Source organism: Tachysurus fulvidraco, chromosome 6 (assembly GCF_022655615.1).
Source record: "Tachysurus fulvidraco isolate hzauxx_2018 chromosome 6, HZAU_PFXX_2.0, whole genome shotgun sequence".
Classification (NCBI taxonomy): domain Eukaryota; kingdom Metazoa; phylum Chordata; class Actinopteri; order Siluriformes; family Bagridae; genus Tachysurus; species Tachysurus fulvidraco.
The window spans coordinates 22,817,514-22,838,080 of NC_062523.1; the positions used below are offsets into that span (position 1 = coordinate 22,817,514).

The window sequence follows — 20,567 nt, forward strand, 5'->3', positions numbered from 1 at the left end:
TTATACCTTCTTTAATATTCATATTCTGTTTGTCATTCCAGGGACAATCTGTTTGTGTGTGTGTGCGTGTGTGCGTGTGTGTGTGTGTGTGTGTGTGTGTGTGTGTGTGTGTGTGTGTGTGTGTGTGTGTGTGTGTGTGTGTGTGTGTGTTTCACACCTGTGTGAGATCCTCACTGTGCTACAAGCTTCCCTGCACAGAGACACAACATCAGTAAACACACATCAGTGTCCCTCAGCAGGAGAGGACAAACAGAGAGTGCATGAGAAAGTAAAAGAGTCAGAGATTAAATCACACTTGACATGCAGTAAGGACAATGACTTGCAGTAAGGTTTTTCAGGTTCTTTTATTACCATTATGATATAAAACAAAACCACACTTCAAGATCAAACATTTCATTTTTATTTATTATTTCCAGGCTAATCTCTCTCTCTCTCTCTCTCTCTCTCTCTCTCTCTCTCTCTCTCTCTCTCTCTCTCTCTCTCTCTCTCTCTCTCTCTCTCTCTCTCTCTCCCCCCCCACACACACACACAAACTCTTTTTGTCTGTCTCTCTGGTTTTGGGTCAACTCCAACTCTCTGACGCTTTCTGACAGTATGCTAATGCATGTAAATGAGGCTCCAGGCGAGCCAAGCGGCACCTGACCTGCAGAGACCGGGAGTGACCTGTGTGTGTTGCTGTGTGTATGAGTGTGTGGGAGAGAGAGAGAGAGAGAGAGAGAGAGAGAGAGAGAGAGAGAGAGAGAGAGAGAGAGAGAGAGAGAGAGAGAGAGAGAGTGACCATGCCCCTTCTATCAGAGTGCACTTTGTAACCCACACCACCCTTTTTTGCTTGGAGCCTTGTGTATGCATAAGGACATCAAGAAACCTACCACATCCTATACCTTTCATCTAAGCAAGGCAACAATGCAGTAATTGTATGTGGAGGTCAAAATTGGTTTCCTAGTTATGGATGCTGACTACAAATGAACAGTTCCACATATATATGTTTTAGAAATTATTAACTACCTTTATTTTTAAAGAAGCCATTGTTGCATATTATACACATATACTATATGGATGATACTTTTTATATTGATACCAGACACAAAAATGTATAATATGGGCCAATAGCCAACAGGGCCTTGGACAACTAGGAAACGTAAATAAAAAAGAAGAGTTTTAAGACTTTTATTTTTGTTGTCTCTTTTGTTGCAAGAAATTGGCAGGTCATTGAAAATTAAAAATATTTTTATTGTGTTAGCCGCGGAATAAACTTGTACTGGTTCGTCAACTAACCTAAACTAAACTAAACTAAACTAAACTAAACTAAACTAAACTAAACTAAACTAAACTAAACTAAACTAAACTAAACCAAACAGTTGTTCTAAATCTCTAAAGATTAGCGGGTATGTATACCTGTCTTTTCAGCTCTTTGACAGTTTTAAAAATGATTTTTTATGAACATGCAATAACATGGCTGGCTATTTTTTTTAATGTTACGGCTCACTCTCATTACAGAAATGCATGTACAGAAAATGTAATCAAAGGCATATAATGTTTAGACTGTACTTGTTCTGACAATAATGCCATTCAAGGACACATGAACTATATCGTTCATACTGGTAATTCAGATACAAATCAAAAGATACAACCAATTACCAATTACCTTGTTGTTGAAAAAGTCAAACAGCAGAAAAAATGCATTATTTTATTTTTTCATTTTTAAAATATCCTGTGTCTTTCACAGGTACAGATTGATAACCATCTCTAGTTTCTTTCAATGTCTGTAAATAAATGATTACACATGTTAATTAAGTCACTATAACCATTTTTGAACAATTCCGTCTATCTTGTCTATACAAATGTGCAGCCACGCTATAATTTGTAAAGTTGGAAGTAATTTACATTGTGGCACAGTTAAAGAGGACGTCTGCGTTTATGAATTCTGCTGAGCATCATGCTTTGACCCCGCCGGCTGGTTTTGGCATTCCAGCAGGCTGGAGAGAAGAAGGTCTGACCCTGCTCCACTCATCTCTCTCTCTTTATCTCTCTCTCTCTCTCTCTCTCTCTCTCTCTCTCTCTCTCTCTCTCTCTCTCTCTCTCTCTCTCTCTCTCTCTCTCTCTCTCCTTCTCTTTGTCCTCCCTCACATTCCTTCTTTCCTTCTCTGCAACTGCCCTTGGGCCGCTGTGTCTTTAGGTTTGTGCTGGTCAGCACAACGTCTGTCTGCCTTCTGGCTGAGTTCTGCTGTCAGTACAACTCCAGAGGGTGTGTGAGTGTGTGTGTGTGTGTGTGTGTGTGTGTGTGTGTGTGTGTGTGTGTGTGTGTGTGTGTGTGTGTGTGTGTGTGTGTGTGTATACTTTGGCACTGATGTCAGTTTGCCCCAGAAGAGAAAAGAGGTGTACATGTTTGCGGCGGGTGGAGGTGGGGGAATAGTGGAGTATGAAAGAAGGTTGAAGTAAAGTGGCTCCAGTCCAGACCTTGTCTATAAATGACACACTCACACACAGAAACCGTTTGCCCTTTGCTGTCTCCAACTCTGATGTGCACCAGAGTGCACCAGGGAGAACAAGGAGGGCAGAACAGCATCACTCACACTTACAGCATCACTCATCACACAAACATATCCTCACTAACACACAAATACACTGCACTCGTTTCCTTTAAAATGATACTATAAAATGATACTTATAATAAAGCAATTTTGATTTTATTTAAAGATTAAATAAGGCAAAAACTATAAATCTGGTAATAGTAATAATAATATTTATCATCATCATCATCATTTAATAAAACATTTTGATAAGAAAATTTATTAATTGATCATATTGTCTTTCCTATTGTATTTTTTATCACTGTATAATTTTAATTATTTAAATGTTCTAATCTATAGTTCTAATGTGCTAAAATTTCACTTAAGCTATAGAAATGACAAATCCATAATTTTAATGTATTATAAAAGGTTATGCTTAATTAAACCATGTCTGTAAAATTCTTGTGTATATTATTTGAATTGTATATTGTAACAGGCAGAATGTAAATAAGTAAAATATACAGAAGATTTTCAAAGATTTAAATAAAAAAAAATTAACTGCACTGATTAATCCATTTACCTAGCTTTATTTTTTACAGTAAAAAATTTTACTTCTGGTCTTAAGGTTTGTGGACACACACACAACACACACACACACTCACACCCCAACTGTTTACGATGCTCTTAAGTACTATATTGTGCCTTTCTCCTACCGGTACTTATCGTATTTGCTTAGCTCTTATGGTGAAGTGAGATATATAGCTAATGCTGTTTGGGAATCACTTGTAGGGAAGTGAGATAGATGGTGTTTGCTAGGCTGCTTCTACTGAGTTCTTTATTTCTCTCTTTTTTCTCTCTAGACGATATTAATGAGATGGGCCTACAGGGTAAGCTCTTGGGGATTGGTTCATTATGGGTTTTAGCCTAATCGAAACTCTTCTGCTGTTCTCAAATTGGTACAATTTATGTAATACAGAGTCAACTATCATTACTGACATTTTAGGTGTGAATAGGATAATATTTTTATCAAGCTTTCATAAATTTAATTATAGTGACAACTATTTGTGACATTTCTTATATAAATACAATACAACCCCATAAAATATGTCTCTCATCATGACCTGTTTTATAATATATTGTGCATTCCCAGTTTACTAGAACTTTTAGCTAATGATATCAATTAAAATGAATTGATAATGAGAGTGATGAGAGTGATTTGCTGCCTACTGTATAAACAAATTGCACTTGAGCATTTTAACGAACTGTGACTTAGATATAGAATGTTCTGCTTGTAAAATGTAGATGATGAGACTGTATTGCCTTAGAAATTTTACAAGACTGTAAAACTGAATTAGGAATTTGGTGATAAAATTTTGCCATCTTAACTCTGTCCCTGTAGAATGTCTACCCAAGCAGCACTAACTGTGAAAAACTAACCCGTCTAGAAGAGCACAAAGGCCAGCTAACCCTTGCTCAGTGTCTTCCAACACACACACACACACACACACACACACACACACACACACACACACACACACACACACACACTCGCACACACACACACACACACACACACACACACACACACACACACACACACACACACACACAGACACACAGACTCCCCACGATGTGGCGGCGGGTTGACAAGCCTGTCTGCCAAACAACTCAATTAAGCAGAAAAGAAGGGGAAGAAAAGCCGAGTGAGAACAGAGGAGTGAGAGAAGGGGAGCGAAAGAAAGCGGCCTGTTCCCTGTCAGCTGCACGGCCAGGGTAAAAGGGGGCTCACCCAGAGAAAAGAGTGGAGCATGGAAGAAAAGGGAAAGTGAGAATAGAGGCCAAGCTCTGTGATGTGTTAACTGGCATTGCTGCCCTCGGGCAATCTCAGGGAAACAGGTCAAACTGGGAGCCACAGGTCATTGCCACGCCAACAGAGACACCCAGGCTGGAAAGTGTGTTAATAAGCGTGCGTGTGTTTGCTCTTCTCTTCACGTTAGCTGAGTTAACTGTGCCAGAATGGACCCAAGAAAAATGTGCATGTTTGCTTTCCTCTCCACATAAGAGACAGTTTGAAGACAGAAACACTTAAGAGTTTTGTCATAATTTCCAAGCACATATTAAATTACGCTTTAAAAGACAAATATCTTTTTTTATATAACAAATCTTTAATATATTTACATTTTTAGTATTTAGATTATTATTTTACATATTTAGATTTAATATATTCACAATGCGGCAAATTTTTTTTATTCTAAATGTGTGTGTGTGTGTGTGTGTGTGTGTGTGTGTGTGTGTGTGTGTGTGTGTGTGTGTGTGTGTGTTAGAACTGGAACCAAAGTGGAGAGTTAATGGCACAGGTCATTTCTAGGCCCGGTATAGTGCATGTACTAGGTAGTGCTGTGCTGTGGTCAGGAATTTAAGGGTATGAGGGGATACAGGATGTGTTAAGTTAAACAGATAAATAAGTGGGTTGGGAAACAAACAGGGCCTGCAGGTCCACCCTCCTCCTCCTTCTCCTACCCCCTTACCATTCAGATGCTCAAATTTATTGCTCAGCATTTCCTATCCCTGAGACTCCCCACGTTGCATCCAGTGACTCTGACAAAAAGATAGTCAAAGGAGGAGAGACGAGAAGAGAAGAAAAGAGAAGAGAAGAGAAGAGAAGAGAAGAGAAGAGAGAACTGAAGAGAAGGCACGATAAAGTCACAAAACAATAGGACAGTATCTTTTTTTAACTAAAAGAAGAAGAAGAAGAAGAAGAAGAAGAAGAAGAAGAAGAAGAAGAAGAAGAAGAAGAAGAAGAAGGGGGTTTATTACAGTGCAAACAGCTTAGAAAAAGAAGAGAGGATTCCAACCTACTCTGTCAACAGGACATATCTCCAGAAAAGGATTAGTTCTGGCTTAATCTGTGAGTTGTTCAACAGCCCTCTTAGAAATTGCTAATCAAGATAATCTATTTTAAAGAAATAAATGTATTTTTGTTACCTCTACCTCTCCTACATGTATGTGTTAGTCTGCATGATATATTGAAGACTCATCCTGTGTGAGGCAGCGAGAGGTTGGAGATTTGGCTGAAGTAATGAAAGAAAGAATCCAAGGCTTAAGATATAAATCTTCAAAACGCCCAGTAGCACTGAAAGGAGGAGTGGAGGCCTTCTCACACTCATTCTTTCACCCTAAAGCCAAACGATGGATGGCCCTCAATTAGTCTTCAGCTACGTGCATGCACATTCATTTACACAGTTAAACCAAACATGAACTGACGTAAAATAGTTATAAATAAACCGGAACAATAAATAAATGCATTTTTTTGATACTTCATTAAAAACTGTATGAACATGAAGTTATTGTAAACCAATAATGAACATGCTTAGTTGTTAAAATATCTGAAAAGTCTTAATGGGCAGTGTCTTTATTCATTCATCTTTTGTGGTTTTGAAGGTCAATTATGGTTGAACAGAAGGTGTTTTTCAAAGTACTATACTAATATATCTCAACATTCAAGCACTCTTTCTAATATGTTATCACTACTCTAGTAGCAGCTCACGCAGTAAGTTGTATGGTTAACATTAAATGAATAAATCATCCCCTTCCAATCAGATTATAGAATTAATCAAAGCTGTGTATTATATTATAGACTTATATTATTATAATATGCAATACACGGCCACTTATCAGTCATATATCTGCTACCAATGACATATTGGCTTTGGCCCTGTTCTTCTGTCTCCTGCCTGATTGCCTTTGTTTTAATCGAATTGAGCATTGCTTGGGAGTTAAAACCAGAACACAAAGAGAGAGAGAGAGAGAGAGAGAGAGAGAGAGAGAGAGAGAGAGAGAGAGAGAGAGAGAGAGAGAGAAAGAGAGAGAGAGAGAGCAAGAGAAAGATGGAGAGAGCGAGAGAGAGAGAGAGAGAGAGAGAGAGAGAGAGCAAGAGAAAGATGGAGAGAGAGAGAGAGAGAGAGAGAGAGAGAGAGAGAGAGAGAGAGAGAGAGAGAGAGAGAGAGAGAGAGAGAGAAGACCTCTAAATCCCTCAGACAATAAAGCTCTGCACCTTCAGAAAGACAGAGAGAGGACTGAGTTGAATAAGAGAGTAAAACTTAAAGCAATCCAAATCAGGACAGCTATATGTAAATATAAAAAAGCACAAGTTAATGTGTATTTATATGAGTCCTGGCAAGAATTGTGGTTTCAAGTCAGAATCTTTGATCTTTCACACTTCTTAAAAACCCCCTTCTTTTTGTCTCTTGTAAGAAAATTAAGCTATTAGGCTTAATCTTGCTTAATGGCATCTATCTCACTCTTTGTCTCACCCTATGGGTAACAGGCTCCCTCCATTCAGCTCACTGCCCTCTTTTACTTGCTTGTCTGAGATAATCCCCCTCTCACCACTGGGCCAATTATTCCTACTATTTTATCATCATTATTATGATTATGATCAGCATTATCATGCACACCACCCTTGTCCCAGAACTGGGACTGTCTTCGCTTTCACTGTTGCCTCCTTTTCTATTCTGAGTGAAAAGAGGGCTGCTCTTTACCTCCGGGGTGCTAGACGTCAGAGTCTTGGGTGCTTGTTTCTAGTTTCACAGAGCGAACTCTTTTGATGGAAACACATTTTCTGGGCGTTTGAACGTATTGTGAGGAGAGTGTAATGAGTAATGAGTATGCAGCACACCAGCCCAGCTAAACGGCCCTTTACCTCTCCAAGCAAGGAATGAAGGAAGAAGGGGAGGAAAAGAAGGAGTGTGCAGTAATTATGGGGCAGGTTTTGATGTTGGGGTTTTATTTAGTAGGACTGAATGGAGGTTTGAGGTGGGATAAAGAAGTAAGACTGGGGGTTAGAAGACGGTTATAGTGTTCCTGTAAGCTGCACCTCCTTATTGCTTGAAGAGGGTTGTAGTAATTATTTCAACCTGCTAGGTCTTGCATTCACTTATATGAGGATAACACACACACACACACACACACACACACACACACACACACACACACACACACACACACACACACACACACACACAATAAAATGGGAACAAATAATGAAAAAGGCTATAGTGGATATTTACTGTTTAATTTAGCTCTATACATAAGAATTACACAGATTCACACAGAAATATATGCACTGTTCACAATTTCTTCAGAAACTTTTATTGTATTAGATGAGGATGATCAAAGTCAATAAAAAGCTGCCATTTTTTTACACCTTGCACATTTAACTGTCAGATATTAGACCTATTAAAGTTCATTCATTTTCAAAACAAGTATATTTGTCAAAATGTAATATGATATGGCTATACTGAGCTTTGATTGGATACCACACTACATTGTTTTATGATGATTTTATAAAAAACTATTTTACACACAATGAAAGTCATGAAATCAGGAAAGGCAATAGGAAAACCAGAAAATTAAAGAATAACTTGCTTGTATATTTAGATTTTTTTTTTCAAAGGAGCAATTATTCACTCATACATTTTTGACAATCATTTCTGGAAGCGAGATGTAGGAGTTGGATGCACCACTCTGGGTACCCGACACACTCGACAGGGGCAAAGTAGTGTCCCTGCCACCCCCCGCGGACCCCATGCTGTAGACTCCTCCAGGGCCGGAGCACCATTCAATGGCAGTGAAGAACACTGGGCCAGTCCAAGTGGCTGTTCTGGTGAACTGAGCAAGAGCTGTCCTGGGCCAGTGAGAAATGGCCACCCTCCTGCCAGAAGCAGGTGCGGTACAGTCCCCCCAATGCTGACCTCACCTAGCAGCCGCTTCATCTCCTGGAGGGAGGAGCCAAGGAGCAGGATGTAGTTGCGGGCCAAGACCAGCGTGGAGATCTTGGAAAGACGACGGCCATTCGGAGATCCTCCAAGTGGTAGATAAGGGTGTTGCAGCCCTCCTCCTGCAACCAAGGATGAGGTTGGGGATGAAGAGTACGGTACCATCACCTCCCGCAAAGCATCCATAGCCAAGTTTAGGTCTTGCATTCTCTTTCTCTCACGGCTGTTGATTTTTCGCCTGAGTTCCTGTTGCTCCCCCATGCTGAGCTCTCGAGGAAATTTAGGTTGTCTAAGAGGGCTATGAAGATCTCCAGAATTACAATGTGATCCTCCTGCTCCTGTAACCATTACTGATCTGGGCATGAGCTCGTGAAAAGTGCTCTCTCCTTGTCCCTTGCACCTGAGACTTGATACAGGTTGCATGTTACTGAGGTCTCAAAGGCTCAAACCTACACTAGCACCAAAAACCTGGGATCTGATCACAAGTCAGATGTACATGTAGATCACAGCCAGAGATCTGGTCTAAGTCAATCCAGAACAGCAGAAACTCTTGATCCTTGTTTAAACAATTTCACTTTAATCCAACAATGATTCCAGAACTTACCCCCCAGTGAAGCAGTTTCTGAAGTCCATACTCATCCACTGAGTAACTGCCAGTTAAAAATACTGAATCGATGAATAAAATATAACAGGAATCTTAGGCAAATAAAATGTAATGTGAATCCTCCAGGATGATATCCTTTTGCTGGTATTTTATTGCTAGGATGGCAGATTTGTCCTAGTAGACCTCTTTGTCACGCAGTCCCTATCTGGATGGACCACACTCCCTCTGAGAGCATAGGGAGCAAATGAGGAAGAGAAGACACAGGTAATGAGCTAATGCTGTAATTAACTCTCCCCCTCTTCTCTGAAGGAAAAAGCTACAAAACAGTTGCATCCCCTATTTTGACATTCTGTCTATGATCCTGCCCATTAAGGGAAGTTACAGAGAAAAGAGAGAGAGAAAAAGAGTGAATGATGCCATGTTCAAAACAAGGAAATGAAGGAAGTGTTTTTGAAATGAAAGGATGCGAATGGCGAGGAGGTTATATCAAATGGTTTGAGCAACCGGTGCTGTCTGACTGGTGAATGGTATTATGGCATCCACACACACACACTTTTACACATGAGCAGAGACAGGAACTGCATTAAAAGAGCAATCACCATGCCAGGCACCTGCAGAGCAACAGAACACAACCTGCCTGTATTATATGGATGTGTGTGTGGGGGCTGTGTGTTTTTCTACACTCTAACCTATAAAAGCCAGCCTGTGATGGATTAGAGCTGGGTGTTTGTCCGCTGTGTGTGTTTTGTGTGTGAGTGTGTGTGTGTATATACATGTCTGTGTGTGTGTTTATGAAAAGAAACAGAAACAGAAAGAAGGAGTGAGGGACTGGCCAGAAAGGGACACCTGCACTGCAACAGAGACAGAGAGAGGAGATGAAAAAGAGGGGCAAAGAAAGAACCTGGTGTCCACCCACAACAACCACCCCCCCTTCCACTCTCTCCATCCTTCCTTCCAGCTTGCGGGGGCTGAATGGGGTGGTGTGGGGGGATCACATCCGTACCCCTGCCCCCAGCATCCACTGCTCCCCTTTATCACCAGGCTGCTGTTGGTTAGGGCCCATTGGAGCCAGGCAGGGGCATGAGGGCTGTCTTTGTGGGGCTCTCGGTGTGCTCCGGCTTGGCCAAGCTGGCCAGCCAGGCCTGGGTTTCTGGAGCTGCACCTGGAGCTTCAATCAGCTCATTCACACCAAGCCTGTTTCCTGTGGACACTATTAAACATTACAGCATGCCTGGATGAGCAGGCCTCTGCTGGCTGGTTCTAAACAGACAAGTCCATTTACAAATCTTATTCCAAACAGACGTGCACACATTTTTTAAAACTATTTAAAACTATTTTAAACGTCCTTGGTTTTTTACCGTCCAGTGCACTGTACTGAATAGCTTTCACACCTGTAAGTTTATTTGCCAAGTTGAAACTGAAATTGATATTTTGAGTCATTTTGTACTTGGTTAGGTTTATTTTTGTCCACATAATTTAAAAGAAAATTTTGGCTGGATGGTGTGTAGCACTGAAAGTGTACTCATAAAAACTTTTCATTAATTTGTCAGACATATGTGCAAGAGAAAAATGATACGAACCTTTGCAAAATTAGTGTATAAGTCATAAGAACTACTTAAATCATGGAGACCACAGTGCCAGTACTAAACTGCTATAAAATTATATAAATAATTTGTTTTAAAAATTGTGCATGACTTCACTGTTTTTATTTATTATTATTTTTTATTTGGTGGTCCAGATATGCAGAATGCATCACAGATATGTAGCAATTCAACTCTGTCCTTTGGCTCAGTTTGCACCTTGTGGGTGATTAGCTCATATGTACAAAAAATATATGCCTTTTTTGTTCACGTCCTGCAATTTGATCCATTCGGAGTCAAAACAAGAGCTAGAGTTTGACTGTAATGGGACCAAGACCCAACTCACTCAGCAAATGCTGTCTTTTCATCTGTGTAAGTAAAACACACCAGGGGGAAACATACCAGGGTTTAATTCAAATGGGATAAACCCTGCATATATGAAGATCACAAGAGAACACCTGTTCAAAACTAATTGTATCTATTTACCCAGTTTATGTCCATAGTCAGTAACTGCTAAAACAGCTCTATTGATAAAGTGAGACAAAATCTCACTTTAAAATGATAATTGCAGAACAAATTACTTATGCTGGCAGCATTTACTGATTGAAGGATTCTGAATATGGCACAGTCCAGCAGCAAGATTTACACCAACTACTAAAAAACTGGAATGGAATGGAATTTGGCTAATGATGCCCTGCATATGGCTGCAAAAATGCTATGCTGCCAGTTCTGTCAGCTTAATTACTCCATACAAGCAAGTGAACAACAAACAAACAAGCAGCCTCACAGAAGTTCTGTGAAGTTTGACAGTAATGCAAACTCCCTTTCCTACCATCTGAAAGGTCAAAACAGATAAGACACTGAAATCAGCAACAAGGAAACAGAGAACGTCTGTTTCCATATTCATAGCTAGAACACAGACGCTTTGGAGCGTCTGCTAAATGCCGGCTGCACTCACTCACCCGCCGGCTGCTGGGCCCTCGCCAGCTTGTGGCCACACGGTGTGCTGTACTGAGCTGTCCTGTGCTCCAGATAACCTGCATAAAGCAAAGTTCTAATGAGAAGTTAACAGATGTCAACAACTATGTTCTCTCATTTCCAGCTCTATAGGGAGACAGGTGCAGAGACACACCACAGGGCCTCTAAGTCAGACGGTTGATTCAGAGACAAAGCAATAAAAAAAGACCCTTCAATCGAGGGAGAAAGGGTAGAGATTGGAAAAAAGAGTATGTGAGTGATGGGGACAACATCAGATCTATGGAAATTTAGTTTGCTATGTGGCTTCAGGCTCAGGGCCACAGCTATGAGAAGTTTACAAGCTGTTAATAGAGCGGAACCAATGGGTTGATGGCTGGGCATTGTGCCTCTCAGCATGCTGTGGGAAATGTTGGCCTGGGCGAGCTGGAGCCTACTCAGATGGAGAAGGAGCCAGGGAGGGATGACCTGTGGGTCTTTTGTCCCCATGGCCGAAGCACAGTCGTCACAGCAGATCCAAAATCAAAAACTTGCTGTCACACACTCACAGTTAGCTATAGCCTACCGAGGACACACTGATTAGAGCTGTCACTAACTACTCAGTGACAGCTGCTGGACGTGTCATATTTCACTAATGAGAGCTCTCACTCAAGGAACATGTGCATCTTAGAACTGAGCTCTGAGAGCATCAACACTGGTGGACACTGTTTGGAAGATAAGTCTATGAACTTTAATGATTCATATTTTCCTTGGGTGCAGAGAATATGTATCATGCCCAGCAAAGTATCTAATTTTTCTAAACTTAAATTTAAACTTTAAACCTAAATTTTAAAACATTTTACAAAAGTTTTTTTTTTTCCGTACCATCCATATGGAGAGATCAAGGTTATCCCCAGGCAGACTGCTTTTTCGTCCAGACTCCGACAGTGATGAATCTTTGCCTGACACTGACATCTTTAACACAGCTGCAAAGCAACCACACAGGGCAGTGGTCAACCCTGTATCTTCTAACAAAGTTCCTCGTTTGCATGTGTGTTTGTGTGTGCATGGCAGTGTACTCCCACACTCTGTGCAAAAGGGGGCAAGAGGGAGGTTAGGGAGGGAAAAGAGAAGTGAAAGATATGATGGATGAGAAGGGCTGGTCTACAGATAAACGAACAAGCATTAAGAGACAAATGGAAAGGATAGACACTTTAACGGAAAACACACTGGCAAAGGAATGCACCATTGATAAAGGCAATTCAACAAAAAAGAAAAACCGGAACCATACCATGCCCACAGTCAAGGTCATGAGGACATAGGCGGAGAATTACTTAGGAGGAAGTAATTCGGCACACTTTGTCAAAATTTGAACACATTATTGATATAATATAGCATGATGATTTTTTGTCATTTGTATATCCATCTCTGTTACAGCTGTGTACTGATCATGTCACAGTAATCAGTGCTTTGAACTTTGTTAAGAGATCATTAGCTGGGTCGTTGGTGATGACAGCATGGTGTGAGGAGTCTCAAGTTCTCAGACACTGATCAGGATTAACGAAAGGAAATGAAGATAAATTATGGACAAGCAAAAGGAGATGATTTACAAATTTGGGTGACTGCCCTCATTCAAACATCAAAGAAGCCCTAACAGATATAAAAGAGAAACAGGTTTACTCTTCAAAACTGTCAGTCCAATTACTGTTCTATTGCAAACTCTATTAATAACAATAATAGCAGCTCTTTTATCTCTGTGTAATAACTAGAACATCAATCAACCATTTAACAAAGCTATTTATTTATCTTAATTTATTTATCATTTATAGATTTTTTTTCAATGTATACTGAATTAATATTGCTGGAATGCAAAAACTGATGCAGCTTTACAGAAAACAACGTCATGCAAGCTAGCTGAAACATCTCTAGTAGCACTACTGTTGATTTCCCAGTTCATTATTAGACAATGAAATGCATTTATAGTATCTGTTGTGGCTGGGTTTAAAACTAGAAAAAAAGACATATATTGATGATCAGCATGACAAATATGCAAATAAGGAGATTAATAATTTGTAAAATATTTGGCATATAATCAATTTAATTTAATACTATGTTTTATATAAAGAGTTCTCCCTACTTTAAGAAATTTAGCTTTCAGTAAATTTGATTTCAATTAATTTCTCTGAAATTATACACTAAATCTAACTGTATATGTGAATGTCCTTCTCTTTTAGTCAGAATATATTTTTTTTAATTCTGTGAATTAATGTGTTGCCCTTCGTTAATTAAATGCATATTAAATATGTTACATCAATTTATATCAGTTTATAGTCATTTAGATTCAGATTATTCATGTGCTTTTTACTTCTAAAGATGTGAAACAGTTACTTTGGGAAGATGAGTACAGAAAGTTATCACTAATATAATTTGGGGTTGCAAAAGGTTAGCGTGTATGTTCCCAAAGGGTTAGACTGAAGCATATGCTTGAAAAAGCTCAGATTTCAGAGCAAACAGGGATAATTTCTCTCTCTCTCTCTCTCTCTCTCTCTCTCTCTCTCTCTCTCTCTCTCTCTCTCTCTCTCTCTCTCTCTCTCTCTCATACACATACACTTGTGATGCAGCTTTCTCAAAGAAGGATGAACACTCATCAGATCCTTTCCAACCTGAATGGTTAAGCCAGACATCCACTAACAAAGGTCTTGTAACAAACACACCCACACACAGACTGGCCTGTGGAGCTCCCATGGTGCTCTTTGATGTTGTGTTGTGACCAGGACATGTCCTCTTTTCATAGAGTGTCCGCACTCGGCCAGTCATGAATATCCAAGAGTTCACTGCTCTTACAGGATTATCCCCTCTTTCTTTAACTGCTCAAACAATCTCACTGCCGAGCTCTTTTTCTCTCTTTATATCTCCCTCTCTTTTATACTTTCCTTTATCTCTTTCTGTCTTTCTTTCTCTTCTCCATCTGTCTTTGTGGCTCTGAAGCATTTAGTAAACACATTGATCCATCATGTATTGGAAATCGTCAACTTTGGATCATAGACCTTTGGATGCACACATAACCTCTATTCATGACCTTACACACATACACACACACACACACACACACACACACACACACACACACACACACACACACACACACACACACACACACACACACACACACACACACACACACACACACAATGATGTCCAGCTGGTTTGGGAAAAATTCAGAGTTAGAAGCAACACTGAGACTTGCTTAACTCTCAGTTATGTCTTCTGGTATTAAAACATGTCCATGCCATGTGCCGTTTAAGGAAGAACAGATGAAGGAGAGAGTGAGAGAGACGATTAGTCCTCCCCAGAGAGAAGAGTGCTCATATGGCTACTGTATCAACACCCACACACACATTCACACCACCTCAGTCCATGATGGTTTCTTGGCATGATCATAGTGACTGAATAACATTAATAGTAAAAATGATGAATAAATCAAGCACATCCCTACACTGTACTAATCCCCAGAACTGGAGTTACAAACCTCAGTAAAGAGATAATTCTCTCTCAAACAATGCAGATTGTCCTACAAAGCTACAGAAACACTTTCTTTTATTTGTTTACTTTTTCTCTTTTCTTTCTTTTATTTGGTGTTTGCACTGCGCCAAGTCTTTCTAATCCTTTGCGCCAACACATACCAGAGTGTGAAAGAGCCTGCATCTGGAGCGTACCAGGGATTTAAAAATGGGTTTGAGCAATGTAACACACACACACACACACACACACACACACACACACACACACACACACACACACACACACACACACACACACACACACGGTGCAGCATAAATATTCAAACAGTAAAAAAAATACAATCTGTCAGTTTAATCTGTTAAGACTGCTGCCTTGGTGATGACTGAAAATGCTCTTTACTCTTTAAATCTATCCCTAAATAGGCAACAGAGTGAAGAGTACACTGTCTTCCATGATATGTGAACGCTAGTGGTAAATACTACTTTAAAATCGAGTATGGCTCTGACACATAAAGGGAACATTGACTGATAATAGGAATAATCTTAATTAATTATTTAATTCCAAAAAAAAGCTGTTAAATTCCTGATAAAACCGCAAACAATGCAAAAATAATTGACGTTGTTTTAAGTGACATTTTTCGAGGAGTAAATGCTAAAGTACAAAAAACTTTTTTTTTCCTTTTTACTCTTTTTCTCTCTGGGAAAAGGAAATAAATAAATACATTAATAATATATATTAATGTGTGTGTGTGTGTGTGTGTGTGTGTGTGTGTGTGTGTGTGTGTGTGTGTGTGTGTGTGTGTGTGTGTGTGTATTTGCGTGGTTGTCGTGCAGAATACTAGTTTCATTTAATTAATAATTTAATTAATAATCTTAAGAAATTTCTCTCTTAGAAAATGTTTCATCGCTGTGTTCGTGGAAGAACAATTAATAAAATAAAATATATAAAAATAATAAAATAAAATTCACTCATCAGATTTCACATTTTTATGTAGAGTCCACTCCTCTGATCCACAGGGATGAGGCAAACCGTATACTACTGTTTTACCAATCAGCAAACACTATAATTAGCACGGTTTAAGTCGTGCCATCATCGTACAATACATTCGCTGCATTTCTGCCATGCATAATCTAATATTTGCACTTTGTGCTCCTTCATTTATGCAGTGAACCGCAGTTTGTTTGCAGTTAATTGCGCATTTTCCGGTGGTACCTGGGTCATTGGCCGTGTGTCAGTGTTTAATTGGCACTCTAAAGAGCAGTCACAGAGAGAGAGAGAGAGAGAGAGAGAGAGAGAGAGAGAGAGAGAGAGAGAGAGAGAGAGAGAGAGAGAGAGAGAGAGAGAGAGAGAGACTTTATTAAGGTGGAGGGCGTACGGTGGCTCGGCGGGGGAGGCGCGCGGTGATTAATTTGGAAACGCGATAGCGTGTAATTCTCATTACTTTTTGGGATAATTGCATTTTTACTCTCAGCAAATGGGCTAGGCGGCGAAGATTGCTAACAAGCAGATGTTTGTAAGAGAGAAAAGACATTTAGCAGACCTCTTGCATCAGTTTAATATGGAGTTAAACTCATAAACCTCCAATGCTTTATGTCTTCAGATACCTTACACAATTGTTATTGTTATAGCCTGAATGCATAAAGCATTAAATAATTAACTACCTGTGAAGGATCTGGAGTTTCCGCCTCTATTTACTAAAAGATGTAACTGGAACAGTTTTTCACTGGCTCTGGAAAACAAAGACCACAACGAGAATTTTTTTTAGCTAAATCTGCTTTGTGATGGTCTATTATCTTCGTCAGGTCCAAACAAACATATAAACAAACATATAAAATGACGAAAGTTATGTTATTTAATATAGCATTTTAGAAATTACACAACTATCAGAATTACAGCTAAGATTTATGTATATTCCCATAACTCAAACTCAGAGCACTCTGGAGGTTAAAGGATTTTCTGTAGTCGGGAGTCCTTTAATCTCGAAACAGAGTAACAACAAACAGGCAAAAATGAATATTCAGAGTTCATCTTAGCTCCATATCGTTCCAGCTAAAAAGGTCATTGGAAACATTGTAAAAGATGTGAAAATGTGCTATCCAGCTGCTGTAGTTTAGTTATGTATTCCACTAGATCCTCCTGGATTTATTCTCTCTCAGCTCGTCTCCTCTGTGTTTTACCAAGTTCAATGTGATTTCTGGCTTCCTCTGGGCTTTAAATAATATATTGTTGGACCTATTTATTTATTTATTTATTCATTTATTTATTTATTTATTTATTTATTTATTTACACTCCCTTCTAACGTTCATTGGAAAATAACGATAGAGATATAAATAGATCTCATGAAGATCTCATAGCCAGTAAGGTCAAGAACCCAGCACTGATCATTTTTATTTACAGATTATTTATACGTCTTGATATCTTATTATTATTATTATTATTATTATTATTATTATTATTATTATTATTATTATTAGTAGTAGTAGTAGTAGTAGTAGTAGTACTATTATTATTTACAATTTAACCAAAGTTAAATACCATCTGTATTTTGTTTGTGCTTCCTCTTTTTAATTTAATGATGTTGCCTTCGTTTAATAGAGCACCAAACTAATTCTTATTTATTTACTTATTTAGTATTCAGTGGGTAAGCATATAATCATAAGCTAAAAATGAAACAATTTTCAAGTAATTATATTTTAAGATTAAAAGGTATTGTAGTGTTGGCATTCACTTTATTGATTAATCACGTTACTGGAGTTAATCATTGTGATCGGGTGTGGTTTGTTCAACTGCACTATGTTACATATAATTGTAAACACATTTAATAATAATAATAATAATAATAATAATAATAATAATAATAATAATAATAATAATAATATCTTTATTATGTAATAATATTCATTATGTGTAATGGTGCAGTTGTGATTCGTTGAATATATAATTGTTTCGTTGCCCCGTAGTTTGTTAGAATCACCCTCACCCATCATTTAAATGATTGCTTTTCAAATTTTCTTGAACATATTCAGATGTAGTTTCTATTGCAATATAAACTACTACTACTACTACTACTACTACTACTACTACTACTACTAGTTATTATTATTATTATTATTATTATTATTATTATTATTATTATTATTATTATCATTATTATCATCATTAATGATGATAATAATGATAATAATAATAATAATAATAATAATAATAATAATAATAATAATAATAATAATAATAATAATAATAATAGTTTTGTTGTTGTTGAGTGAGCGTTAGAATCGGGTGCGCACATTTCTTAGAGCAGATGATAGGGTTGAAAAAAGTGCAATTATTATTAATTATTTTATTTAACTACATTTACAATTTCAGCACATTCCTCATTCATGTAGGATAAAATAAAAAATAAGTAAATAAATATCGTTTCACACTTTTATAAAAAATAAAAATGACAATTCTTTGTGTCGGACAGTGACAAAAGTAAAACAGGAGCAAAACGAGAAAAGAGAAACAAAAGAGGGAGAAAGAGTGAAATTAAGAAAGACATGGTAGAGATGAGCAGGTGCAATACTTCAGTCTCAGGTAAACGAGTTCACCCCAAAACTAATATAGAAACTCTCATACTGTACAAACACTACATATTTACATATTTACACACGTATCGCCAAGTTTTGGGTTATACTTCCCAAATTTGTTTTTTGAAAGAGACCGAATAGACTCAGAAATAAAGGTACCCTGTTGTAAAATCTACTTCGGCTAACATGTTAGAAAAAACATCTATATTAGTGTCACTGGGCTGTCTTTCTTAATGATCCAATTCACCCGCAATTTATTTTTGGAGACAAAGCAAATTATGGCACGAAGAAGTGTATGAGGCGGTATCAAACCACAAATTGTCTTTAAGTGTCTCTAAATATGAGGTCTTTATCCGCATGTTTTAAAAAGATTGAGTCATTTGGAGTCGCTGGCCAGGCGCGGAATGACCGAGCTCATGGTTGGCACGTGTGGCGCTGGGACCTGGCACATGCTGCACGGGCACGGAATGCTCGCGCCCCAGTGTTGAAAGCCAGAGGTGAGGGGGCTCGCTCCGGCCGATGGCGCCTTCAGGAGTCCATGGTGTGATCTGACCGAGGCCGAAAGGCCTGGTGCTGGTAGAGAAGCACTAGACACGGTTGGAGGAAGCAGAGTATGGTGAACCGGATGAGATGCAGCAGCGGCGGCAGCGGCAGCAGCTGCATGGCTGGCCAGTGGACCTGTGGCGTGCGTCAGTGTACCGCAGGCAGACGGATGGAATGTCGCGTGGTGGGCACCGCTGCTGCCTCCACCTCCGCCCCCGTAAATCTCGCTGACGAGTCGTTTCATTTCTTCGAGCGAGTTACTAAGCATGAGGATGTAGTTGCGCGCCAGCAGCAGCGTGGCGATCTTGGAAAGCTTGCGCACCGAGGGCCCATGCGCGTAAGGCATGACCTCGCGCAGACCGTCCATGGCGATGTTCAGGTCGTGCATGCGTTTGCGTTCGCGGCTGTTGATCTTTAGACGGATGCTCTGTAGTTCATTCTCGGACAGCAGCTTGCGGTCTTTCTTGGAGAACATCTTTAGGCCGAGAGCGTTCTCGTCGCCGCTCGAAAGGCCGCGCAGGTCCGCGCTCAGCTCTGGGGGTGAGTCACTCTGCGTAGACGACACTGCGCCTGAGAAACCCACTGATTTCTTCACCGCAGAGAGAAACAAATCATCTCCCTCCGGAGAGGACGGCCGACTGGACACTCTGCTTGTATCGGAGTCCATGTCTTCTAGTTCAGCGGTGGTTGTTTTCAGTAGATCTAGAGGCTAGGTCTAAAAGTGGAAATAGAAAGTTAGAATAGAAACGTGTAATTGAATCATTACACACTAACATCCTCAACACAAACACTTTTACATGGGTTAAGTTAGGGATTAGTTGCAGTGAGTATTAACTGGATTAATACAAGTGGAGTTGCTTCTTAGGTGCTTTGTATAAATCCTAAATTGTAATTGAATTAGAAATCACGTCTAATTAACTAAAGCAAATTAACGGATGTGCTTATTTACATAAGCCTGAAGTTTCTCTCAAGGTTAACAGGACAGCACGTTACTTAGGCTTTCCAAAAATAAAAAAATGGCACAAGACAAAACACCCGAAGGTGAAATTAAATGTAACACTACGAAGTGTAAAAAACTTTGATAAAACTTTTTACACCTTTATAAAATAACGGTTTGTTTGAAGAACTTACCGAAAGCGGGTGCTGCGCATGCAAGTACAACTTGCGATATTGACTTTGTTATTCCGGATCAGTCTGGACGAGTGTTTGGCCCGTCAGAAGAGTGACGCGCGTGTTTTATAGCAGACCTGAGGGAAGTCAGCGGGGACGGTGTGTCAGCTCCTTACCGACGGCCCGTGCACAACCAATAGGGTCTCCGTGAGGCGCAGGGAGGGGAGGAGGCTCGCACGGGGCGGGGGTCTTCAAGTCTGATGTCATTACAAAGAAACGAGGCTTCATTAACTAAATTAGACACACTTCGCATATGGCACCCCGGGAGCGAGCGGCTAGGTTTAGATTACGAACCAGCAAAGCGACAGACTTTGGAGTCAGTCATTAAGAGTCGCTC

At 39.4% G+C, this 20,567-nt stretch overlaps 2 protein-coding genes across 2 annotated transcripts; both read right to left on the reverse strand.

Annotated features, from left to right (window-relative positions):
* Nucleotides 1-7,595: 7,595 nt before the first annotated feature.
* Nucleotides 7,596-9,377, reverse strand: olig1 (oligodendrocyte transcription factor 1). The gene has a single exon (XM_027142237.2). It carries the CDS (start codon nt 8,708-8,710, stop codon nt 7,997-7,999), a length of 714 nt encoding a protein of 237 aa, XP_026998038.1. The 5' UTR covers nt 8,711-9,377; the 3' UTR covers nt 7,596-7,996.
* Nucleotides 9,378-18,334: 8,957 nt separating this feature from the next.
* Nucleotides 18,335-20,342, reverse strand: olig2 (oligodendrocyte lineage transcription factor 2). Its single transcript, XM_027142189.2, has 2 exons — nt 20,192-20,342; nt 18,335-19,775 (listed from the first exon to the last, which is right to left on the reverse strand). The coding sequence occupies exon 2, from the start codon at nt 19,725-19,727 to the stop codon at nt 18,894-18,896; it is 834 nt and encodes a 277-aa protein (XP_026997990.1). The 5' UTR covers nt 19,728-19,775; nt 20,192-20,342; the 3' UTR covers nt 18,335-18,893.
* Nucleotides 20,343-20,567: the final 225 nt, after the last annotated feature.

Excerpts from the sequence above, each read along its gene's own strand:
- olig2 (XM_027142189.2), bottom strand. The coding sequence starts at position 19,727 with ATGGACTCCGATACAAGCAGAGTGTCCAGTCGGCCGTCCTCTCCGGAG.
- olig1 (XM_027142237.2), bottom strand. The coding sequence starts at position 8,710 with ATGCAACCTGTATCAAGTCTCAGGTGCAAGGGACAAGGAGAGAGCACT.